Here is a 25,152-nt window from a genome sequence, read left to right on the forward strand (position 1 = left end):
ATCACGTGATCCCGTCGACATAAAGCGCTGCGAAATTGTGCACTGGTAAATTACTAGCCAGTAAGTGTAAATGAATTGGTCGGTTGATTAATTCGTGAGGACTGCTCGAGCATTCATTAATGTGCTCTCGTGTTTTATGAAATTATAATGATGACAAAGGACAAATATTGAAACCCTGAGGTCCTCAAAATTCATGTTAAAATAAAGAGTGTACAGTAAACAAAAAAAAGTTTATTTTATTTATTGGTGATTTCATTGAACTTCACATGGACTGTTAACAGTTTACAAGACTAGAATTAAGCCACTGAGTTCATTTTCATGTGCAATCCCTGGCTGGCAGTTATGATTCAAAGGGGTTAACCGAATGCATGACCACACAGGCGAGCAGGAAGAGTTGGGCCATGGTGTGTAGAATGGTGTCTGATTGCTCTTCTCTCTTGTGTGTGTGTGTGACTACAGGAGATGATCATAGGGGGCTTGCAGCCTGACACAACCTACTCCATCACTGTGGCAGCGTACACCACTAAGGGAGACGGAGCTCGGAGCAAGCCCAAACTGGTGGTCACCAAGGGAGCAGGTTAGTACTAATGACATCATCAGTGTGTTCGCTGCTAGGAGCGCGGCGTGGGCCTTCATTAGCATTCGGCGCAGGCTAGCCCGCTAACCAGGCTAACCCGCGGGCCTTTCCAGTGTTATAATGGGAGCAGCAGGACGGCGCTAACGACGAAGTTGCAGTTCTACTGCAGTAATGACTGGGTGAAGCCCTACTGCATGGTAACCATGGTAACAACAGGGGTGCATCCCTATTGCAAGGTCGCCATGGTAATGACGGGGTAATTTACTAGTAAAAAGCCCTACTGCACCGTAACGACAGGGGTACAGGCCTACTACACCGTATCCGTGGTAAAGACATGCAGTGCATCCCTACTGCATGGTAACCAAGGGAATGATAGGGGTGCATCCCTACTGCACGGTAGCCATGGTAATGATAGGGGTGCAGCCCTGCTGCACGGTAGCCATGGTAATGATAGGGGTGCAGCCCTGCTGCACGGTAGCCATGGTAATGATAGGGGTGCAGCCCTGCTGCACGGTAACCAAGGTAAAGACAGGGGTGCAGCCCTACTGCACGGTAACCAAGGTAAAGACAGGGGTGCAGCCCTGCTGCACGGTAGCCATGGTAAAGACAGGGGTGCAGCCCTGCTGCACGGTAGCCATGGTAATGATAGGGGTACAGCCCTGCTGCACGGTAGCCACAGTAACGGCAGGGGTGCAGCCCTTCTGCACGGTAGCCATGGTAACAATAGGGGAGCAGCCAAACTGCACGGTAGCCGCGGTAACAACCGGGGTGTGTTCCTACTGCACGATATCCATGGTAACGACAGGGGAGCAGTCCAACAGCAGGTAGCTCCAGGACGTGATGATAATGTCCGATGTCTGGAGAGCGCAGTGTCCTACCCATACACCTGTGCGCCCAGCTATGTGGCAGATGGTGGCGTGGCTGTCCCCTGTGGGGGCTAATAAAGCGTGTTCAGCTCTGCTCAGTTCAGTTCAGGACAATTACACAAGCACAGGAGCGTGCAGAGGAAGGAATGCAGTGTAGTGGACCAGGCACGAACACGTAAGCATCGAGCAGTAGCTTCAGAACAGGAGCGGTCCACATTAACTCGGGAATGGAGCCTGCAACCTCTCGCTCGCTCACGTCGTCTGTTATCCTCCACAGCGTTCTGCCCCCAGAGCCACAGGCTACGGCTCTGCTTCCCCCTCCTCATTTGATGCCAGTCAAATCGACTCCCCCGCACTCTGAAAATCCCCCCCCCCCCAAAGTTTTAGTTTCGCTCTCGTATACACGACATATCACGGAAGCTAGTGCTGCTCTAACCTCCATTTCAGCTGGACTCTAAACCGTGGCCCTGCCGCAGGTAGAGAGCTCCCTGACCTGTCATGTGACAGTGGCGGTGTGCGCTTCACCACGGGGTCTTCAGCGATCGCTCGCCATGGTCTTCACGCTTCGTTTCACCAGACGTAGCGATGTCAGACAAGTTAAGCTGACGCCTTCTAACGCTGATAAGGAGGCGGGTTCCTCTCTCTCTCTCTCTCTCTCTCTCTCTCTCCCTCTCCCTCTCCCTCTCCCTCTCCCTCTCCCACTCTCAATCTCACTCTCACTCTCACTCTCACTCTCACTCTCACTCTCACTCTCACTCTCTCTCTCTCTCTCTCTCTCTCTCTCTCTCTCTCACTCTCTTTGGTGTGGAGCGCCCCACTGCATGTTAAGCACAGCAGTATTCTGGGCCGACGTGCTCGGGCAAACTGTCACATAGTTTTGATCAGTAACTTGCCAAACTGTTTATCTTCGGCGGAAACTTGCGTGTGCTTGCACGGACGGTTAACTAGTTCTCCATCCAATGTGCACTGATGTTGATGTCCGCAAGTAACTGTGTCGGTAGATTTGGAAGGAGACGTTCCTGTTCAGTTTTTCTCCTGTAAATTGCCGGCGCATTGATGAGTATGAAAGATGAGGCCCGAAGTGGTCCGTTATATCATGGTGAACTGTGTCCAAAAAAATCTTCAAATCCCCAAAAATGATTCACTTCCTATTGATGGTTAGATAGTACTCCTTAAACATACAATTTGGGTGAACTGCCCCTTTAAGAACATTCTAATCACATATTTCCCTAGTTCCATATTACACACAATGTAGCATTTTATTGATCCCTCTTCAGTTGGAAGATGAAAAAACTGGTTTTTAGAAGTTGCGGTTGCCTAGTACCTTATTTTTTGTTACGGATCTTACAGACAGTTATTGCGAGGGGGATTTTTCCGGAAAATTCCTTCCTGATGAATCGTGGTGAGAGATTTTGAGCCCCCTTGGGGCAGTTGACTTTGTGAAGGCATTCACTTAGTACTTAGCAGGTGACTTTGTGAATGCAGTCACTTAGTACTCTGTAGGCCTCTGGGCAGGGTCAGTGGTTTTAGAAAGCAAGGTTACGGGATAATTGCAGTTTTCCTTTTTTATGAAGAACAAGGGCGTCATTTCATAATGGACACGGGGGCAGTCTCCTACCAAGGTTATTTTTCCTTAAAGAGGGAATTTTTCGAATCCCATGCAATCGCGTGAAATCACATTTTTTAGTCATGGCGGGTGGGAGCAGCTATGGCGCGGGGGGGGTGTGAGGTTCGTTGGCGGGTTTGTTCGAGAGCGACGGTGTTTGTCAGACCTTGGTTCTGAAATGCTAAGTGCCTCCCTCTCAGTGTGCGCGTGTGAGGTGGGGTCGGTCTGACCTCAGTCTGCTAAATTAGGTGCGCAGAAAAAGCGTTTTCAATCAGATTTGCCCTCCTCCGTTTGGCGGGTTGTGCCCCCTCTCCGCGGGTATTAATTCTGAGTACAGTGCCGCGGAGCACTTTCGGCGAGGGGGGGGGGGGAGTCGGGTGGAGGGGGGGCTTTACATCCCCTCAGACTCTCTGTTAGGAGCTGCTGTAGCTTAATCACCGCGGTCCTGAAGGTTATCCCTCCGTGTGACAAGCAGGGCACCTCTGTTTTCCCTCTTTCTCCCTGTCCCTCTTTTTCTGTCTCTCCCTCTGTTCCTTTCTGTTTCCCTGTCTCTTTTAACCTCTCTCACTGTCTGCCCCCCACCTCCCATTTCTAGTTTGGGACAAGGGTAGACAGACCAATAGAGAATTAGGAGCCAGACAGAGAGAAAGAGGGAGGGGGGGTGTATGTGTGAGTGTGTGTAAGAAAGTCTGATTGTGTGAGAGAGTGTTTCTGCATTTCTGTGCGTGTGCATGAGTGTGTGAGAGAGAACGAGAGAGAGACAGAGAGTGAGTGTGTGTGACAGAGAGTGTGTGTGTGTGTGTGTGAGTGAGGGAGAGGGAGGAAATGAGTGAGAAACCCAATCCCTTCTCAATCAGGAGCTGAGTGTGTCAACAGCGGCCATTAAAGCCGGGGCTGATGGGAAACGTGCCCAGGTCCCTGGGGAGAGGGATTGCGGGAGCCTGGGCTTGGGTGGGGGGGTGGGGGGGCCAGATTGCACTGCGTCCCCTCAGTCACCTTCATTTGATGACCCCCCCCCCCCACCACCCGAGGACCCGGCGCCAGTCCCCCTTCCTCCCTTTCATTAACAGCCTGAGCACTGTATTCATGAAGCCTCTCAGCTGATCCAGGGTCAGCTAGCCCCGGCCCAGATCCTACCTGCGTTAGTTATGAGCTAACGGATAAAGCTGAACCTAGATCAGTGTCTGTATCTCAGAGTAGGAGAATAGGGAGTTTCGTATCTTATCACATAATGGATGAGGCTAGGATCTGGACTAAGGGCATAATTTAAGATAAGATAAGGCAAGATACACTTTATTGAACCCCTGCGGGGTAATTTGTCCTCTGTATTTGACCCATCCTAGATACTTAGGAGCAGCGAGCAGCCGCAGTGCAGCACCTAGGGACAAAGTCCAGTTCTGAGGCCAATACCTTGGTCAAGGGCAATGGCAGGAGCGTACGAAACCTGATACCCATGCAAACACAGGAACAACATGCTACCTCCGTGCAAAGAGGATGCAACCGGCCGCAATTCCCACCCACAGCTTCAACAGTGCCCTGCCGCCCCAAATTCATGCCGCGGCACCCAAAATGAATTTATGGGAGGATAGAGGGTTTACAATCCCCCAGTATTACAAAACAGACAAAATGACATTCTCCTCCCCGATAATGTTGCATGGTGATAAGACTTAAGCTAGTATTTTCTACTTAAGAGAGAGAAATAAGATTTGAAATTTCATTACAAGACTGAAACACTTGTTCAGACAGACTCATTTTCGGAGCGTAGAGAGGCGGCTTCGGTGGTTACAGCGGGAGGCACCGCTGTAATTTAGCGGATTAATGTCGCACTCATCTCAGACGTGTTTGGGCGAGCGAGAGCCCCATTTAAAATGGCCGCCTGTTTCATTTTCCGCCTCGCTCGGAAAATGGCCATTAACAGCCGAAAAAGGCCGTCAGTGAAATGAGGAGGGGGGGGAGGGGGTGATTGGGTTGCCGCAATGATCTTATTTCTTTTACTTGCTAGATAAGACAAAAATAATGTCAGTGAGGTGAGGTAGTTTGACTTATTTCAAGATTTGCCAACGGGGTAAGAAAATTTCACTTGTCAAGTGAATAGTAACTTCAAACAGGCTAGTATGCTCTACTCGAGAGAAAGAAGTACGATTTTAAGTCTCATTACAAGACTAAAACACTTGTTAAGGCAGACTTTTTTGCAGTGTGGGAGATTCACAGCCGGTTCAAAGCCTGCCCGAGATTAAATGCAATACAATGCAATAGGGCTGTGTTTAACTGTGTTCGTTTGATTGACGTGCTCATCTCTACAAAATTTCAAAGAATTAAAAAGTCTCAAGGCATTGGAAATCTAGGTCAATACACATAACATAGATAAGGCTAATGCTGACGAGGGTAGGCTTTCCCAGAATGCATCACACCAGCAGACTGACACAGTATATTAAAAAAAATTCTCTCTGGATTACCAAAAAATTGTATTCTTTTGAAACTTGTTGGTGCATGTGCTTGCTTATCTTCTTTACTGTTAAGCTTTTATAGGCTGGTGTCTGGGCAGTAACATGAAGAGGAAGAGAGAAACAGGGAGGGAGAGGGAGAGAGAAAGAGTGTTTTCGGAGGCTAAGGTGCTTGACTGGGACCTGGGTTCAATCCACAGTGTGTGGCCACAATAGGATCAGTGCTGATGTTGAGGTCTCTGAGCAAGGTCCTTAACCCTGCATTACACCAGGGGGGATTGGCCCCTGCTCAGTCTAATCAACTGTAAGTCATTTTGGATGAAAGCGTCAGCGAAATAACTGGAACTGTAGCTGTTTTAAGCCGTTGCTAACCTCCTCTCTTCTCCCCCCGCCCTCAGTGCCCGGCCCGCCTCTCCTGTTGGTCCATCAGGAGACGGACAGCTCCGCCATGGTGCAGTGGCGGCCGCCGGAGGTGGTGCCGTCGGGGCAGGAGGTGGAGGGGTACAGGCTCCAGTTGGGGCGTAAGGACTTGAGTCCCCTGGCCACCCTGGAGTTCACGGCCCATGAGCGGGGCTACACCGTGGACAACGTGCACCGCGGCGCCACCTACCTGTTCAAGCTCTCCGCCAAAAGCCGCTCGGGGTTCGGCGAGGAGGCCGTCCGGGAGCTGGACGTGCCCGAGGAGGCGCCCAGGGGGTACCCCCAAATCTCGGGGGGGTCGAACGTGACCTGCTGCACGGTGCAGTTCTCCTGGCTGCCCCCGGTCCTGGCGGAGAGGAACGGGGCGATCACCGAGTACACGGTGGCCTACAAGGAGGCGGGGGGTCCGGCGGGGACGCCCCGCGAACTCTCGCTGCCCGCCGCCGACCACAGCTACACGCTCAACGGCCTGAGGCCCGACTCGGCGTACGACGTGAAAATCCGAGCGCACACGCGAGCGGGGCCCGGCCCCTACAGTCCGCCGGTGCAGTACCGGACCGGCCCGCTGCAGACAGGTAGGGCACGCCCGCTTCTTTCCGTTCGGGGGAGAAAAAGCCACAAAAGTTAAAAAAAACGAAAACGACCGCGACAAAAAAAGAAACAAAAAATAAAGGCCGGCCCCCATCTCTACCTCCACCAATGAGAAAAGAGAAAAGAGATTTCTGGGGGAAACTTGCGAGCAGGTAAAAAAAAGAGGGGGAAAAAAGAGTCTGTGAGTTACAGTCAGCCCTGTTTTTAAAAAGGATAGCCCCTCCCCCCGATGTGCAAGGTAAGTGCTGAGTGGTCAGTCGGTCAGTCAGTCACGCCTCTTCCTGAAGCCCTTGGCAGCTCTCTCACAGTGTAAAACACCGCCTCACAAAACCCCCACACACTATCCAGGTAGGCCTGCTGATTTCTCAATCACGTTAGAGTTTATTTTTCAGATTTATTTATCTTATTATTGAATTTTTGGGTATTATTTAATTATTTATTTATTTATTTATTTGCATTTATTTTAAGCCCCCTTCCCCTACCCCACACCCCCCCACCCCCCCTCACCACGAAACGGTGTGCGGCATGGCATCCCATGATGCACTGCTAATAACTGTCGGCATGCTCTGCTCTGGTCTGTCCTCGTCCCCTGTCCTTGTGGTGTCCGTGTGGGTACTTCCTGTCTGAACCCCTAAGTGCTAGTTCCACCATGAAAACTTTGGCCCAGCGTGGATGAAGCTCGGGAGGGTGGGGGGTTGGGGGGGTTTGGTTTGGCGGGGGTGCAGAGAGTTGAGTTTTTGGGGGTGAAACGGACCCCGGTGGTTCCACTGGTTCTCCATGGGTCTGTGTCGATGAGTCACTTTCTGCTTGTCTAATCTGCTCTGGTTCCCTCCCCCTCACAGAGAACACTGCTCACCCTTCACTTCGAGGAACCTGAAAAATCTAGATGCCTCCTTTTCACCTCTGTCTCTCTCACTATCCCTTCAGAGCTAAAACGTGCTTCTTTCTTCTCGTTTGTGTTTGTTTTTGACATGTTTATTTCCCCCCGTCCCCCCGTCCCCTCCAAACAGACGTCCCCAAGAACTTCACGGTGAAGCTGGTCACTAAGACGACGGTGCTGCTGACGTGGAAGTTTCTAGAAAGCCAGACGCCATTCAAGTGCACAGTGAGCCGATTTACTACTTTTAATAACGGCGTTTACATTGGGAGCAGTGTTAAAGCATGTTAGCACGTTAGCATGTAGGGCAGCATTGCTGCCGCTGCCATCTTGAAACCGCTCCCCTCTGCGTTTCCAGAGTACTTGTTTCTGCGTAGCGTCACCGCCTTTCCGCCCCTCGCAGATTGAATACAACCGTCTGAAGGTGGACGTGGATGCCAAGCAGACCAAGGCCCTGATCACCAACCTGAAGGCCAACAACACCTACGACTTCAGGATCACCTGCCAGGACCAGACCACGGGCGGGCTGCGGCACCGCGTGGTCGCCCGGACCGCACCGCCCATCCTGGTCAAGAAGCCCGAACTGGAGCAGAACCGCGAACCTGACAGCAGCTTGACCATAACCTTCCCAGCCCTGGAGACCAAAGAGATGATCAAGTGAGAGGAACATGGAGCCTGTTACACACCGGGGGAACATAGAAACTGTTACACACCGGGGAAACATAGCACCTGTTACACACCGAGGGAACATAGAAACTGTTACACACCGGGGGAACATAGAAACTGTTACACACCGGGGGAACATAGAACCTGTTACACACCGGAGGAACATAGAAACTGATACACACGGGGGGAACATAGAAACTGTTACACACCGGGGGAACATAGAAACTGTTACACACGGGGGGAACATAGAAACTGTTACACACCGGGGGAACATAGAAACTGTTACACACCGGGCGAACATAGCACCTGTTACACACCGGGGGAACATAGAAACTGTTACACACAGGGGGAACATAGAAACTGTTACACACCGGGGGAACATAGCACCTGTTACACACCGGGGGAACATAGAAACTGTTACACACCGGGGGAACATAGAAACTGTTACACACCGGGGGAACATAGAAACTGATACACACGGGGGGAACATAGAAACTGTTACACACTGGAGGAACATAGAAACTGTTACACACTGGGGGAACATAGAAAATGTTACACACGGGGGGAACATAGAAACTGTTACACACCGGGGGAACATAGAAACTGTTACACACCGGAGGAACATAGAAACTGTTACACACCGGGGGAGCATAAAAACTGTTACACCAGGGGAACATAGAAACTGTTATACACAAGAGGAACATAGAACCAGTACACAGAGGGAACACAGCACCCGTAACACACGGGAACACACAACCTGTAACAAACAGGGGGATATGAAACCCATAACAAACAAAAGGAACATAGAACCCCTAACACACAGGGAACATACAGAACCCATAACACCTGTAGCTTCAAGGGTGAGAGCTCTTTGGCCCATCCTGAGATGGTGAGACTCACCGTGTCCGGTTCTCTTCCCAGGAACATCTACTTGGTGGTGGTTCCCCTCAGGAAAAAGAAGGGGCCTATCAGACACATTAAAAACCCTGACGAGATGGACCTGGAGGAGGTGAGCAACACCCGCCCAATTCCACTGAGTGTGTGTGTGTTTGTGTGTGTGTGTGTGTGTGTGTGTGTGTGTGTGTCCATAGCGTACAGTAGGGCAGGTACGGAAGCCATCAAAGGAGACATAAACTAAGACTTGGGGAGGATAATTTATGCTTTGTTGTGCGACATGTCGGCAGACAAAAATGATGCAAATTCAATACTTTTGACATCAAGCAAGCACTTTTGAGCATCGCTGCCAGGTGTCGCCGGGAGTCCTGTACCTAGTTTACTACTAGGCTACTTGTTTTCATGAATGAAGACGTTTTGTTTCCGTAACTAGCTAGCAAAATGGACGGGTGTGAGGAGAAGCTGGTTCCTATAGTAACATAGCGCACTCTCTCTGAACTATGAATGCAAACAGTCGTCGGACAAAGTTCTGTCAGCAGCACTTAGTCACAAGACACTTTGTCGCCAAAGCATAAATTAGCCTTAAGGCTGTGTTTTAGCCGTGCTTGGCAGTGTCAGCTGCGCTCTGTTCAGAAAGACTGATCACCGGGGGAAGGATTTGTGTGGCTGCTGTTGGTGCATCCCCAAGTCCCCTCTCTCTCCGAGTGAGCGGAGCGACATTTCTCCCATTGCTTCACGCTCAAACGCCCGCTGGCCCGGTCAGGGTGACCTCGTAGCGCAATCAGTCAAAAGCCATTTGCGTCGCGATTAGCATTAGCATTCCTTTTCTTTTTCCTTTTTTTCCCCAGCTGAATCTTTTTTTTTTTTTGCGCCATTTGTGAAATTAATAAGCTTATTCGGCCTAGGCCTGCGGCCAGAGGTTGCCCTTTCGAATTTGGACGTAGTTTGATTGAGAGGTTGAGCTCAAAGCAATCGCAAATGTCAGCGTAGTTTCGACTGCACTTTGTTTGCTTGTTTGAACTGGCGCCGGCAGAATTGAGTGGGGCCTCTGCTATCTCTTCTCTTCCTGTTTCTCTCTCTCTCTGTCTTCATCTCTCCTTTCTCCTCCTCTCCTCTCTCAGCTCCTGCTGGACCTGGGAGCGTCGCGGCACGCCCGGACCACTCGGCAGCTGGGCCAGGTGGACCTGCGCAAGCCCTACATCGCGGCGAGCTTCGAGCCCGCCTCGCTCCCCCAGACCTTCACCGTGGGCAACCAGAAGAAGTACAACGGCTACGAGAACCGCGCCCTGGAGCCGGGCCAGGAGTACGTCTTCTTCCTGCTGGCAGAGCTCAACACCACCACAGGGGTGAGTCTGAACTAACACACAAATAAATACAGACACACACACATACACACACCTACACACATACACACGCATACACACAGAGCTCAACACCACCACCGGGGTGAGTCTGAACTTACACACAAATAAATACACACACACACACACACGCATGCACACACCACCACCACTGGGGTGAGTACTGCCCAACCGTCTCATCTTACACACATACACACACACACACACACACACACACATATATGTACACAGATACATACACACACAAACACAAACGTACTGTACACACCCACACAAACATGCACACACACACACGCACGCATACACACTCCCATATAGGGAGCTTCAACCAGACCATGGGGAGTATTCATGTAGTATTACTGGAGTATTAATGTAGTATGTGTGTGTGTGTGTGTGTGTGTGTGTGCATGTGTGTGTGTGTGTGTGTGTGTGTGTATGTGTGTGTGCGTGTGCCTGTGTACACGTGTGTGTTGCGTGTGCAGAAGATGTTCGTGGCCAGCCCCTACACGGACTCCATCATGGCCCCGGACGTGGACCCCCGGCCCGTGGAGCAGGGCGGGGACGGGCTGATCTGGGTGGTGGGCCCCGTCCTGGCAGTGGTCTTCATCATCTGCATCGTCATCGCCATCCTGCTCTACAAGAAGTGAGTGGAGGCAGGGTGTGGTGGAGCCTGCATGCAGAGTGTAGTCGCTGTCAATCAGGAGGAATTAAATATAATAGGAGCCGTAGCTCTAAAGCAGGGATCATCATATCGTGGCTCTCGAGGGCCGAGACCTGCTGGTTTTCCACCCTCCCTTTACCTGGGAGTCACGTGCGAAGGCAAGTCCGGCCAATCAGTAGCACTAGTTGTTAAGTTAATTACCCGGGAGGAAAGAAATCCAGGGCCGGATTTAGATTTGAGGGTCAGATTTGATTATCCCTGTTCTAAAGTGTCTCAAAGATACAAAAAATAACAAGTGTTTTATTCTTATATTGAGACTTATTTATTTTTCTTTTACATTTTTGTTAAATAAGAAATGGAATAGGAATAAAATGTTTTCACTTTTCAAACAAACATTAACTTAAAATAAGATAATATTTTCAACTTGAGAGAAATAAAATCTTAATTCTGATTATAAGACTAAAACACTTGTTAAGACAGTTACATTTTGCAGTATAGAAGTCGGTGTTCCCTGACTATATTCTTCTACATCCACTTCTTATCCGTTATGGCAGTCTTTCCCAACCAGTATGCCGTATGCAAGGTCAGCTGTGCTACGTGAAAAGACATTTATCAAAACAAGAATTCAAGTTCAAATGAATATTTAAAATTTCAATGTACAAATTCACAAAATGCAAAATAAATGTCATTAAAATGCATACCGCTTAATTAACACCCCAAAAGGACATATTGGCCTGCTGTTGTCACATCAATATCAAAGTACGTTACTCGCTTTTGAGAGCGGTGTGCTACGAACTTCTGTAAATTTGGAAAGGAAAAAGGTTGGTAAAAGCTGTGATACGGTGCTGTTTTCACCCGTCTGTGCAGTAAAACCTCAGAGTCCCGAACACATCAGGAATTAAGGTCATTCAGAACACTGAAATGTAATGTTTATTTCAGTTCAGTTAATTACCGAGTCGTGATAAACCAATAACCTCAATGACATTTGCCCAAACAGTATAAAAAGTGCAATCGAATAACTAAGAATAGGCTTCAATGGTAAACTTGTAAAATAGAAAACGGAAACAAATCCATATCCTCGTTTGTATTTTTATTGCATTTTAACGTTTGTTTTAATGTTATACTTCCGATTCCCTACCCTGTTCGGTTGACCCGACTTTTCGGTTTTCTGAGGTTGGGATCTCCGTGGCGTGTGTGTGCTGTATGTGTTTGGGCAGCTGTCAGCCATCTGAGGCCGGTTTCTGAAAGTTTGGCGTTTGAAGCCAAAGAGCGTTTCATTTTCAATCTCTGCCGTTATCGGCGGTTTTAGAAGAGAAGTCTCGTACCGCGAGGGTGGCCCTGCGATGGGTAAGCAGCCAACCAAGCACTAACTTCACTGCAAAAAAATAAAATAGAATAAGAAGTATTTTTTTCTTATATTGCTAAATAAGATTGAAATATTGCCGATGAGGTGAGACAGTTTGACTTATTTCGAGATTTGCCAATGGAATAAGAAATAAGAAAGTTTCACTTGTCAAGCAAACATTAGCTAATCTTTCTACTTTCAAAAAGTGAAATCTTAAGTCTTATTATAAGACTAAAACGCTTGTTAAGACAGGCTCTTTTTGCTGAGTTGCCTTACGATAGCAAGACAAAATGGCCGCTCTCTACCAGGCTGACCTTGGCATAGTTGGGCCCTCTCCTGGCTTCCCCCGGATCGACCCCCCCCCGCCCCCTCCCCCCACCAAAAAAAACACCTCTCAGACACTCAGATCGTATTCCCCCCTGCCCCGCCCCCTCCTGACCTGCCCTTGGCCTTGACTTCCCTCACCCCCTACCTCCCCGTCTGCTGGTCCTGGATCAGTTTGTGTCCCTCTGGGCCTGGGGAAGAGCCTTAACTGGCTGCTCCTAATGCAGATAAGCTTTATCTAGGCTGCTACTGCCGCCTTGCGAATTTTAATGCTCTTCATTGATTTCTCTTCCCCCCTTCCTGTCTGCTCTTACCCCCACCCCACCTCCCAACACTTTCCTTTATATATTTATTTTATTCTCTCGCTTTCCATGGAAGCAGTAAACCTGACAGGTAAGGCTTAGCCGGACTTTATTGCTGTTCTGAGGAAAAGTAGAGTTGGTGGAGGTGGAGGTGGTGAAGGTGGTGGGGGGGGGGGTGGGAGGGGGCACGGGGGATTGGGGGAGGGGGAGGGGCGGTGGGGGGGGTTATAGAACTCCAGCCTCAGCATGAAATATGTTTTTTAATTAGTTCAGAAAACGAGAAAGGGAGGAGGGAGAAAATGTATCAGGAGATGCTCCTCACATCCAAACTCATTTCAGTCTTTGCTGTAAGGTGTCAGTTGGGGACTGAATCTGTGGGTTTGTCCTATATTGTGTTGAGTGTGTGTGTGTACTGTGATAGGTGTATTTGATATATTATTCCATTGATGTATCGATGTATGCATGTCCTGTAGGTATGTATGTATGTACTGTATTATTTATGGTGTATGATGCATTGGGTTCTGACTCTGTGTGTATTTACATTCCTGTCTATAAGCAGTAAAAGGAAACAGTCGGAACCACGGACAAAATGTCTGCTGAACAACGCGGAGATCGCGCCCCACCACCCCACCGATCCTGTGGAGATGAGGCGCATTAATTACCAGACCCCGGGTATGTACACATGCACACACACACGCACACACATGCACACACACACGCAAACACACATATAAGCACCCACATGTACACACACACGCACACACACATACATACACATACACACACTCGCACAAACACACACATGCACACATACACACACGCACGCATACACACACTTAAACGAACACACATATACACAAACACACACATATATGCACACATACACACACACGCATGCACAAACACACGCATACACATACACACACACACACACACATACACACACACGCACAGTACACATACACACACACACACACACACACACACAGTGCACACACATGATATTCTTGTAAAAGAACTCATCTCATGTCCATATCTTGCTGTCCAGCAGTACTTAATACAGGCCATGGGCAGTATTAAGGTGGTATTACAGTTTACACAGACAGGTCAGAAACCTCAGCCATCAGATAAGAGACAGGTGGACTAAAACCATTGTAACTACAAATGGCGCGTTAGCCAAAAAATACAGGCTATTGGAAAGCTAAACCCCAGCAAAATAGAGTTCAGAATAACATCACCTTGAGTAAAAGACCTACCACTCACTTGTCTTGATCCTAAAGAATCGGAACGAACCTCAATTACATCGCTGAAACGTAGACGAAAAACCTCTGGGGAGGAGTCTGGAGGTGACGGCCCATCGCCGTGGTAAAGGCCCCATTGCCATGGTGATGTTTAACGCAGAGGCCAGGTAGAAACAGGGAGCGGAAATCCATGGGGCTGGTGAGAGGTCTCGGAGACCGCCATTCCAGAAGTGCCCCCACATCTCTCCCCCTCTGTACACTCCGTTATGTACATATCTGTGCAGTCCGTTACCTTTATATCTGTACACTCCGTTACGTACGTATCTGTACACACCGTTACATTCATATCTGCAAACTCTGTTACGTTCGTATCGTTACTTTCATATCTGTACACTCTGTTACGTATGTATTTGTACAGTCTGTTACGTTCATATCTGCACAGTCTGTTACGTTCATATCTGCAAACTCTGTTTACATTCATATCTGCACAGTCCGTTACGTTCATATCTGTACAGTCCGTTACGTTCATATCCGCACACTCCGTTACATACTTATGTAAACACTCCGTTACACATGTCCTAACACCTTGTCCTGGTATGCTCATCTGATAAGCGACAGCCGTCACTCACCTTCAGTCTGAGAAGGGGCTGGCCAGGTGCTGTATGACCATGACGGGAATGGGGATGTTGATCGTATCTGAGGAGCTGTGCGCTCGGAGGGGGGGGGGGTCGGTTGAGACGATAGCGGTCGCTAGGCGATGTGGCTCTTGCTAGGCCGGCTAAGCCCTCTTCCCCCGTCCTGCCAGCTGCTCCCAGAGCTCTCCAATCTCTCTCTCATTTACTGCCGCCATTCCCGCTAAACCCACCTGACAATTCTCCATCACGCTGCCCACCCCTACACCCCCCCGCCACGGGCGTCTGCGTGCCTGCAGGGGACCGGCTCTGTGATGACGAACTCTGCCCACCCCCTCCCCCCCTCCCCACCACCCCTTTCATCTCTCATCCCGTCCGTCTCCAGGTCCTGCGCTTCATCAGACGCTCGGGTTTCAAAGGCCCTAATCTCCCAAACGGAGCCACGCTGCCCCCCAGCCCACGGGGCCCGTAGCGATAAGACGGCGATGAAACACGGACCCCTACCCGACCGAACCGCCCCGCGTCCCGGGCCACGCCACCGCCGAACGCGCGTCGACGTATCGAGCAACCCCCCCTCAGTGTGGGGCTTTAACCGGATGAAACCGACGGCCGAAGTCTTTCAAAGCCGCTGGTCTCAGAAGGCCAGATCCGTCCGGCGTTATTATTATCTATGACCCTCGGCATGCTGGGAAGTCATTCGCTTCATTGATGAGCGAGCTGACTACACCGCGGTAGTTGTTGCCGCTGTCGCCGTAGCGATGAGGTAGCGATTCCGCTACTTTAGCGTCGTCTTTGTCCTTCTCAGTCGGTACATTTCGCCCCATCTCGCTACGAGGAGAGGGCCTTGTCAAAACGCGGCGTACAGCTCGCGTGTTAATTGCTCCCCATTCCTTTTCACCTGTTTTTTCGCCCTGGTCCTCGTTGAACTCTGCGATGTCATTATCTTTTTTCGCTGAGAGAATTTAATTTAAGCAGACATTTTAGCCCAATTAAGCAGGGCAGTGAACGGTTGAATCTTCCCATTAGCTAATAGCGGCAATTGTTCAAATGACCATACCCCACTACACATGAGGAAGCACTGAGCTGATGCCAGGGAATGCCAAGTGTGTGTGCGCTTATGTGTGTGTGTGTGTGTGTGTGTGTGTGTGTGTGTGTGTGTGTGCATGCGTGCCTGCCTGGATGTGTGTGTCAATGTGTGTGCACGTATGTCTATATATTTGTGTGTCCTATCACATGTGTGTATATTTGTGTGTGTGTGTGTGTGTGTATGCATTTGTGTGTGTGCCTGTGTGTGTGTGTGTATGCGTTTGTGTGTCTGCTTGTGTGTGTGTGTGTGTGTGTGTGTGTGTGTATATGAATGCCTGTGAGTGTGTTTGTGTGGCTGGCAAATTCAAATGAAAGATCAGTGAATCACCTCGTAGGCATTTGCCCTTTCTGTTGTGTGTCCATGTGTCATCTTTACCTCCTTCTGTTACTCCTCCATCCCCGATTCCCATATTCCCTTCTTTCTTTGGATCCCTGTTTGAGGGTGGGGTGTGAACCATATTCCTGGTTTCTGCAACGGTCAGAAAACCCCACTTATTTCAGAATATACCTCGGTCTGAGCATTTAACCGCTCTCCCCACCCCCACCTTTCCCTGGCCTCAGAAGCACCGACCCTTTCCCATGGTAATGAGTGCCATGTTTAAGCCCGAGATTTGTTAACCCACCTTGAAATACGGCAGAGATTTTGGGAAACGTCTTTGTTCAGTTCCTAGCCTGATTCCACCCAATCCCTCTGCATTTTAAGAGCTGGCCCACAACCCCTCAACTTCAAGCCCATTTTAACAAGGCAGAGAGCATCATGGGAAGGACCAGGTATTAATGTCAGGAAGGAGGAACCTCCTTATCACCCGCGTTGGCGGGCTTCTTGTTTCTTAGACTCGAATGTTGGCAGGTCAAGTGCCAACTGCCCAGTGTCATTTTCAGTGATTATGAAGCCAAAAATAGGTACAGAGGAGGACCACTGCAGGCCCACCCCACCCCCCTGTCAATCACACACTTAAGGTCGACAGAAACATTCAGTTCTTCTCCCTTGTCAGGGGTGGGGAGGTCAGAAAGAAATGGAGCTAAAAAAACGATCTGAGAAATAATTGGTTGCCGGCTGGGAATATGTTGAGTTTCCTTGCGGTGTAGGATTTCAGTTGGGTATGACGCTGCAAAAACCCAAAAATATGTCGGTGTAAGTAAAGTAAGTATTTCAGTCTTATTTTAGGCTTAAAATCTTAGACTTATAAAATGTATATTACTTTCGTGCTAAATTAGTCAAAGATATTGCCAGTGAGGTCAGACAGTTGTATTTTGAGATGTATTTTGAGTTTGACAATAGACTAAGAAAATTTCACTTGTCATGCAAAAAGTGACTTAAAAACAAGCAAATATTTTCAGTGTAGATAGTGATTCACGGTTCCTCTTGCAGTTTTGGGTTAGCAGGAAGCAAATTTTTCACAGTACAATTGGGTCTATTGGATTATTGATATCTGCCTGGGTACTGGAAAAATGTTAAGCATTACCGAAAACAGACCTCCAAACTCCATCTTTTGCCTCTTCCTGCTGGTGTTCTCTCTCTACGCTGAAGGGAAATTTTCACTCACGCTGTTAAGAAAACAAAAAAAAAGATATTTCCTGTTATGTTTCTGTTACACAACTTACGGAAATGCCAGATGTCATAAACAAACACTCTTAACAGTGCATTTAACACCCGCAAATACTTGAATCATGACTAAATGGACTGTTTCTTTTTTTTAAACAGTATAGCTGTTATGAATAATTTTGGATTTTTCCTACTTTAACTGCACAGGACTTTAATGCTGGTAAAACTATTAAACAGTCCTGCAGATCCCCTTATAATTTTTCAGGAAATATATTAGTGGCCTAAACATACTGAAATCATTTCTGAATGTTGTTTCAAAGAAATTGCTCTCTTGTAAATGCATTTTTTTTTAGTTTTGTTAATTGTCAGTAATCTACAGGGCTACTGCACTGCAAAAAAGCTTTTTAGTCTTGGAATGAAACTTCAAATCTTTTTCATTTTTTTTCTCAAGTAGAAAATATGAACTTGTTTTAAGTTTTGTTTTACTTTTTGCCTGTGAAATTGTTTCATGTAACAAAAACTTCACTTGTCGAAACAGACTTGCTTTTATAGTGTTGTAGCCTAAACATACAGTCACATGAAAGCTGAGTGTTGGTTCAAATCATTAGTTTTTTTTAAATTGGCTTCTTTTAAAATTGTCAGTGATCTACATGAATACTGCTGTCTGAAGGATAATGTAGTTCAGATAAAGCATTTGACCCATGTAAATGATAAATGGTTGGCATTTATATAGCGCCTTTATCCAAAGCGCTGTACAATTGATGCCTCTCATTCACCCATTCATGCACACGCTCACACACCGACGGCGATTGGCTGCCATGTCATGCCATGCCAGCTCGTCAGGAGCATTTTGGGGGTTAGGTGTCTTGCTCAGGGGCACTTCGACACAGCCCGGGCGGGGGATCGAACCGGCAACCCGCCGACTGCCAGACGACTGCTCTTACTGCCTGAGCCATGTCGCCCCATATGTCTGGACTCTGCAGGAGAGCAGACACTACAGTAAACGGTAAAAGGAGGATTGGTCTTTTGACCTTCCCTCCTTATCACCTGTTATTGGATCAGACTGGAACAGTGTTGAGGCTGTGAGGGAATGTGGCCGCCCTGGATGGTTCTGGATCATTCCATTACTGGACACCAATCACAAAAACTACATTTCCCAGCATCCATTTGTGTTATTCTAAATTCATTCTGGCTGTATTCCTCTCTCTTTTTCTCTCTCTCTCTCGTCCCCTCCCCGCCCCCCTCACCCCACTGCGTAAAGCCCTCGCTCGCCCCTGTTTATGAAACCCCTGAATCATGAAACGAAATCAATTCTCGACCCCACACTTCCAATTACAACTGTCAGGCCCGGCGGTTGATGGAAGAGGTTTCAATTGGGTGGAAACGCGCAATGCCCCCCGGCAATGTAGCAGGGAACCGAGCGCAGCGCTGATTGGAATTTTCTGTCGGGGTGGGGGGGGGTCACAGTGCTGATATGTGCGCTCTACTTTTCGCCTCCGCCTCAACGTTTGGCATCACATCCAACAGTTACCCCCACAAGGCTTCAATAATTCAGCAATAAAAACGCTCACAGGGCTGGTGGTATTCGCCACTAAAGCACCTGTGTGACCGCACCAGTCGCTACAGTCAGAATGGATCCACCTACACTGTGTCTATTCTCACTGTAGCCACCAGGAAAGTTTTTAATAAGTATTTTTTTTTAATTCATTTTAATTATTCGTTTCTCATAACAACTAGCTACTGTCAGTGTTTACCCACTAGCTAGAAAGTATGTTCAAGTAGGATACTAACGTTGTCCGAACATTAGCTCAGTTAATGGAGTGAGTCCAAAAAAAGTGACAAACTTAACTTAAATCGATAATAAGTGAAATGAAATGAAAAGCCTTGAGGTGGCCAGTGTTGTATTTATGTTCAACATGCATTATTAGCTTCATCTCAGCCTTAAACCCTGATAAGATATAAACAGGAATTGTTCTTTTACTTTAACTGTCTGTGTCCAGCAGGATGCTGTTTGTTTCTGTGTTGGTCCGTGATGATACATTCACTCTCTCACATTCATGGCGTGTTGTCAAACTAAAGCCAGGCAATGACTTTGCTAAACAGGAGATGTTTGATTAAGAATGAAATATGAACTGTGTGAGTTTTTCTTTCTCCATAGCTACTGTATGTGTGTCAGGCTTTTTAAACTTTTGGTTCTGATTACATCATCAGCGTTGTAAAAGATATTTTCTTTCTTTTTTTATGTTTGCTATTCTTCACAGATTCTGGCCTCAGCAGCCCTCTAAGCGAAGCCGATTTTGACTATGAAAGTTAGTCCCAACGAATCGAGCTCCTCTGTTTGTCTTCCTGCATCTTATTATTGATTTTTATTTTTGTAGAGCTGCCCCACTTTCCGCACTTTATTCATATTCACATATTTTTGAAATGATTTGCAGATTCAGCACTAATTTCCTGCACTTTGTACTGTTTTTTTCTTTCTTTTTTCAGTTGCTATGTTCTCACACAAGCTGTTGGCTGTTCATTAATCCACTGTGTAACCTCTGCGATCACAGATGATGTAGAGACGTTTTTTTAAACGCTGTTCCGTCTTCCCCCCCCTCCCTCCTTCCCCCCACACTCCCCTCAATGTTCAAATTCCAATCTGAACTGATGGGGTCTTTCTGGAGACAGCGATAACGAGCTGAATTAATTAAACCGCAAGGCGAACAATAGGCCGACATTTGGATCAGTAGCCTATGGTGAAAGCACAACAAGAAAAGGTTTTTTTTTTTTCTCTCTCGTAGACGCACAGCGATTGCCTTTTATATGTAAATAAACATGTATAAACACGCTTTGGAAGTTGCGGAGCCATCAAAAGAAATCATTATTTATTTTCCCTCTCCGGCTTATCGACCGCGAATCAGATTGGAAATGCGTAATTAGAGAGTAGTCCTTTTCCCCACACTCATTGATCTGTTTTGATTGCTGGAGTTTGACAAAAAAAGAAAAGAAAAAAAATTCCACATTGAGGGGAAAGCTTTCCAGCCAATGGGAGGAGGAGGCGGAGGCCTGTCCTTGAGAGGACGTTCTTACCGTGCGGTCGAGTTTATGCGAGTTTGATATTGAATATCCTTCGAGTAAATCCAGGCCGGCGCGGAAAGCCCGGTGCGTAAATCTGAACGCGGATAAGGAAGTAAACACGCCGTGATCCAATCGCGTCTCCCGCTCGCTGCCCACCACCACGGTGGGCTGCAAATTGCATCAGTCGCACCCCCCCATCCCCCATAATCCCCCCTGTCAACATGCAGAGGAGAGGAAATGGGGGCAGGCATGCAGGCCTGATTGCTTCCTGGACGCGGATGTCTTCCGTTGGGATAGACGGAGCTGGATCTGCCACAAGGGCAGGGCGGGAAGGAGAAACTGCCAGCACACCGAAAGGGAATATCTGCACTGCAAAAAATAATAATAAAATAAAATAAATCAGTCTTAACAAGTATCTTAACGACTTAAAATCGTATTTCTATTACTTTTTTGCCAAAAGAGACAAAATAAACTTCCAATGAGATGAGAAGGTTTAGCTCATTTCAAGATTTGCCAATGGGGTGAGAAATTCACTTGTCAAGAAAACATTAACTTAAAACAAGCTAATAATTTCTACTTGAGAGTAGAATAAATAAGACCTTAAGGTCCATCACCAGACTACAAGCTCTTCTTAAGATGTTCCGCTTGATACCCGGGTCGTGTTTTCGCTCAACGTCACCTGGGGACGTGACGGTGAAGGGTGTTATCACCGGCCGCTGGCGAATAGAAACAAGTGGACTGCATCATTCGAGGATAAGGCAGAAAGCTCCTGAGCTCTGGACAAACAGCTCATAGAGATTGCGTCTGAGCTGGGACAGACTCCCGTAGTATCATAACCCTGTGCTGACGACGCGAAAAACGTTTGTGGCTCACGTCCGCTCGTACAGCTTGACCCCCTCGGATCAAATAAAGCACAGGACGCGGTGTTCTGACTGCGTGAACTGACTCCTGGAGGTCCTGAGCTGAATCTTGATGGTTTGGTGTTGTGGAGCTTTCTTAGGGGCTTCTGTTGATCCCAGACACACACAACACTCAGTGTAACACAGTGGTAACCAACCCTGTTCCTGGAGATCTACCATCTTGTAGGTTTTCAGCGATTTTCAGCATTCACATTAATTAAGCACAGGGGGCCATTCATTTCAGTTACATAGTACCTGCCATTCTCATCAGTCTGTTTGTGTTTGTAAATCCTTCCCAGTTCCAAGTGTTTGTTACAATATTTGTTTAACATCGGCTGGAATTTAGACCCACCAACACGAATTGAAATTAGCCTAATTACAGAGGACAAGAAAGTCATGAGTCGCGGACGAGAGTGGCAAACAACGAGCGTGTAAGAGCTGAGTAGCGTCTATAAAGCGCAGGCCCCGTATTGTTTACACGCATTCTGTACGCTCAATTACACTTTGGTGACCCTTTATGCAGAAAGGAAATCCAATTCAAGAGGCTTTGGATCTCTGTGTGAAGAAGCTTCTGAGCCACTCCAAAAATAGCGGCTAGTGGGAGAAGAAAAAAAGATCCAGGGAAGTGTGAATTATTTAATCCGAGTTCCACGGTTCCACCAAAGCGATGCCTTTAAGTTTTAGATTCTCCCAGCTTTCTGCTCCTAGTGTGTTTTAAGTCTCTACTAAATCTATATGTACTATATACCTTTATACTAAATCTATATCTATAGCAAATATAATATTTATAGTATAGGTGCACCTAATATATATTTCTAAATATATAGTATATATTTTTAACTCATCTATATGTATGCAAAGTCTATATCTATACCAAATCTCTCTCTGCACCTAATCTACAGTGAAGTCAAATCTATGTCTTTATTCTGAATCTCTAACAGTGCAAACATGAGTGCATTTCTACACACCACAGTAGCAGTGACCTCCCAAATTTGACTCTAGTCGTAGGGTTCTTCAACGATTAATCTGTTTCCGGGGAGGTGGGGGGTTGGGAGGAACATCCATCTTATCACCTCGCAGTCTGTGAGCAAAGGGGGTCTATGGGGTGTAAGCACGGGTGTAACCTCGATGATGTCATGTCACAAAGTCATGCTTGCTTGGCCTTGGCTGACTGAAGTCCAGCAACTGATTTTGACACTTTGTCTCACACTCTCCTGCCCCCACAACACCCCACCACAACCCCCACACGCCCCATTCCATCCCTGGCCAGGGCTCTCTGTGCCACGCTCACTTTACTGAGGTATTTGGGTCCCGTTGGGTTTCCCATTGGACAAGACCAAGAAGCCTCCTCTTTTTCCTCCATTGTCTGGTTGTTTCGTCAATGACAGCGGTGTTAATGGCATCTCTGTATTTGAAGACTAACTGAAACGGAAGTGAGAGCAGCACTAGCTTCCATGATATGAGGGGGAGAGATTTTTGAAGGGGAGTCAATTTGATTGATATCGTACAAAACGGATAGCACCAGGTTGATAGAATGAGGAGGAGGGGGAAGAGTGCATGCTGTAGTATGAAAAGACATTGATTTGAGGTGAACGGCTAATTCAACATTATATTTAATAAACACTATTGGTTCCAATTTTGGTTCACGCCTCCTGGTATGGTGTTTATAAAATAGTTTTCCAGGAAGTGGATGGAAAAGATCTTTGGTGTGAAAATATGCAAGTATTCCAATTTTATTAATTTTACGGAATATATAATTAAAGACGTGTTTGCGTGAAGAATTGACCAAATTGAGGAAAAAGTCCATTTTGATTTCAGCTCGTCTTTCAGCATGACTCGACCAGATAAGATCAGTTGGGAACTCATTTCCATCTAAACCAGGCAGACCGAGCAGGTGAGCCCGCCAGGGCAAGTGAGGCGGACGAGTCAGATGAGGAGAGAGGCAGGCTGAGGGAAACCGAGAGGCAGAAGTCAGAAACGCGCGTGTCTTTTCACCCAGACCAGACGTCAGAAATGAATTACAGAATCGGGGCTAAACAAGCCTTTTTTTCAGGTTTAATGCGGCTTGTTTTCGAGGGCGACGGAGAGGTCGTGTAAGGGGAGGCTGCACAGGAACAGACGGCTTTTCCAGTCAGAAGCTCGGCCTTATTTCTCTTTTAAAACGGAGCGACGAAAAGAAATAGATTGTACGAAATTACCTTGTTAGTCGGTCGGCCTTTTGGGCCCGGTGGAGAGACGGGGCCGTAAACGCGCCACGCGCCACTGTTATTCCGCTTTTGATGAAACTCACAAATTAAATGTTTCCCCCCATAAATGTTAAAGTACGTTCCGCAGACGCCCTGCCGCTATTGTTATTAGCGGCATTACCGCCACGGCGGCCGGAGGAACGGGCCCGTCCCCCAGCCCCCGCCTCTCATAAAAGCGCCAAACGGCATTATTCACCCGGGCGACCCTCGGAGAAGTGAAGTATAGTTTTTCGTTAACATCATATCCTGCCGCTACGAAACGCTGAAACGCGGGGGTGTTTGTCTTCTATATTATTTTCGAAATAAAAGAAGGAACAACGGAAGGCGGTAATGTTGTTGCCCCGTCGCCGTTGCGAAGCTATTAAAAAAAAGGCGGCGGTCTCTCTGAAGGATAGGGCGGTAATTGGTGTGGGATCTGTTTTTACGCCTTAACGGTCGGCCAATAGGTCTTCGCTGGGTTTTTTTATTTCCTGCTCTTCGGCTGTGTCGTCCGCGGGTTGTGAAAAAGCGGGGAGGGGAGGGGTGCGGAACGAGAAGGTGGGACCCTGGCCGACTCGCACACCTTTCGAACGTCGCTCATAAAAGCTGTGTGTGTGTGTGTCTGATGCCTGTCTGTCTATCTTTCTGTCTGTCTGTTTCAAGCATTCTCCACCAGTGGTCCTCACTCCTAGTCCCGGAGAGCCGCAGGGGGTGCTGGCTTTCGTAATTACTCCGCACTTAATTGATCAATGAAAGCATCAGTTACATAGTCGGCTCACCTCGCCTAGTTTCTTGGGTCTGAATCGGTTGCTGATTTTTAGGCGAAAACAAAATCCGGCACCCCCTGCGGCTCTCCAGGACCGGGAGTGAGGACCACTCTTCAACACCATTGCAGGCTTCCTCACCGAGTCTCACACCTGCTCTGTCACCTAACTCATCCTCCTCCTCTTCCTGATTTTCTCCTTCGCTCCGTTCCCCTTCCTTTGTTTGTTTTCACAGGCCTTAAGCCCCTGGCGGTGCTTTTCTCTTTCCTCTCTCTCTCTCTTTCTCTGACCGTTTTTATTCTGTCCGTCCCGCAGGCATGATGAACCACCCGCCCATCCCCATCGCAGAGCTGGCTGAACACACGGAGGTGCTGAAGGCCAATGACAACCTGAAGCTCTCGCAGGAGTACGAGGTGAGGAGAGAGGAGGCGGGGAGCGAGGAGGAGGTTATCTGCAAACCTACAGCCCACACAGTCTGCAAATAATTGAACGGTGTGGGTGCAGGTTTTAGCCCAACACTAAATAACCTGATTCTACTCATCAAGGTCTTGTTTGAGGACCAGGATTGGTTAAATCAGGTGTTGTAGTGCCGGGTTAAAACAAAAGCCTGCACCCACGCCAGCCCTTTACGGATAAGATTGGACACCCCTGGCCTTAGGAGTTGTCTAGGCCTAGTGTGTCTTCTTAAGTAGCTGTCTCAGTGGCGGAGGATGGTGATTGGACGAAGACTGGAGTTGTTTGGTGACCAGGCGTAGATGGGGGGGC

At 47.9% G+C, this 25,152-nt stretch overlaps 1 protein-coding gene across 6 annotated transcripts in view; it reads left to right on the forward strand.

Annotated features, from left to right (window-relative positions):
- The window catches only part of LOC133126141 (receptor-type tyrosine-protein phosphatase S-like), a 203,848-nt gene that overhangs the window by 146,004 nt on the left and 32,692 nt on the right, over positions 1-25,152 (forward strand). For 2 of the 6 annotated variants that reach the window (XM_061237992.1, XM_061237991.1), the window contains 10 exons: positions 460-577; positions 5,892-6,488; positions 7,515-7,609; positions 7,785-8,038; positions 8,969-9,056; positions 10,063-10,287; positions 10,785-10,945; positions 13,491-13,606; positions 19,701-19,748; positions 24,703-24,800. In XM_061237992.1, coding sequence (XP_061093976.1) covers positions 460-577; positions 5,892-6,488; positions 7,515-7,609; positions 7,785-8,038; positions 8,969-9,056; positions 10,063-10,287; positions 10,785-10,945; positions 13,491-13,606; positions 19,701-19,748; positions 24,703-24,800 — 1,800 coding nt within the window. The remainder of the gene's footprint in view (positions 1-459; positions 578-5,891; positions 6,489-7,514; positions 7,610-7,784; positions 8,039-8,968; positions 9,057-10,062; positions 10,288-10,784; positions 10,946-13,490; positions 13,607-19,700; positions 19,749-24,702; positions 24,801-25,152) is intronic. The other 4 variants (XM_061237996.1, XM_061237993.1, XM_061237994.1 and 1 more) reach the window with 4 other exon arrangements.

The sequence above is a fragment of the Conger conger genome, chromosome 4 (genome assembly GCF_963514075.1).
Source record: "Conger conger chromosome 4, fConCon1.1, whole genome shotgun sequence".
Classification (NCBI taxonomy): Eukaryota; Metazoa; Chordata; class Actinopteri; order Anguilliformes; family Congridae; genus Conger; species Conger conger.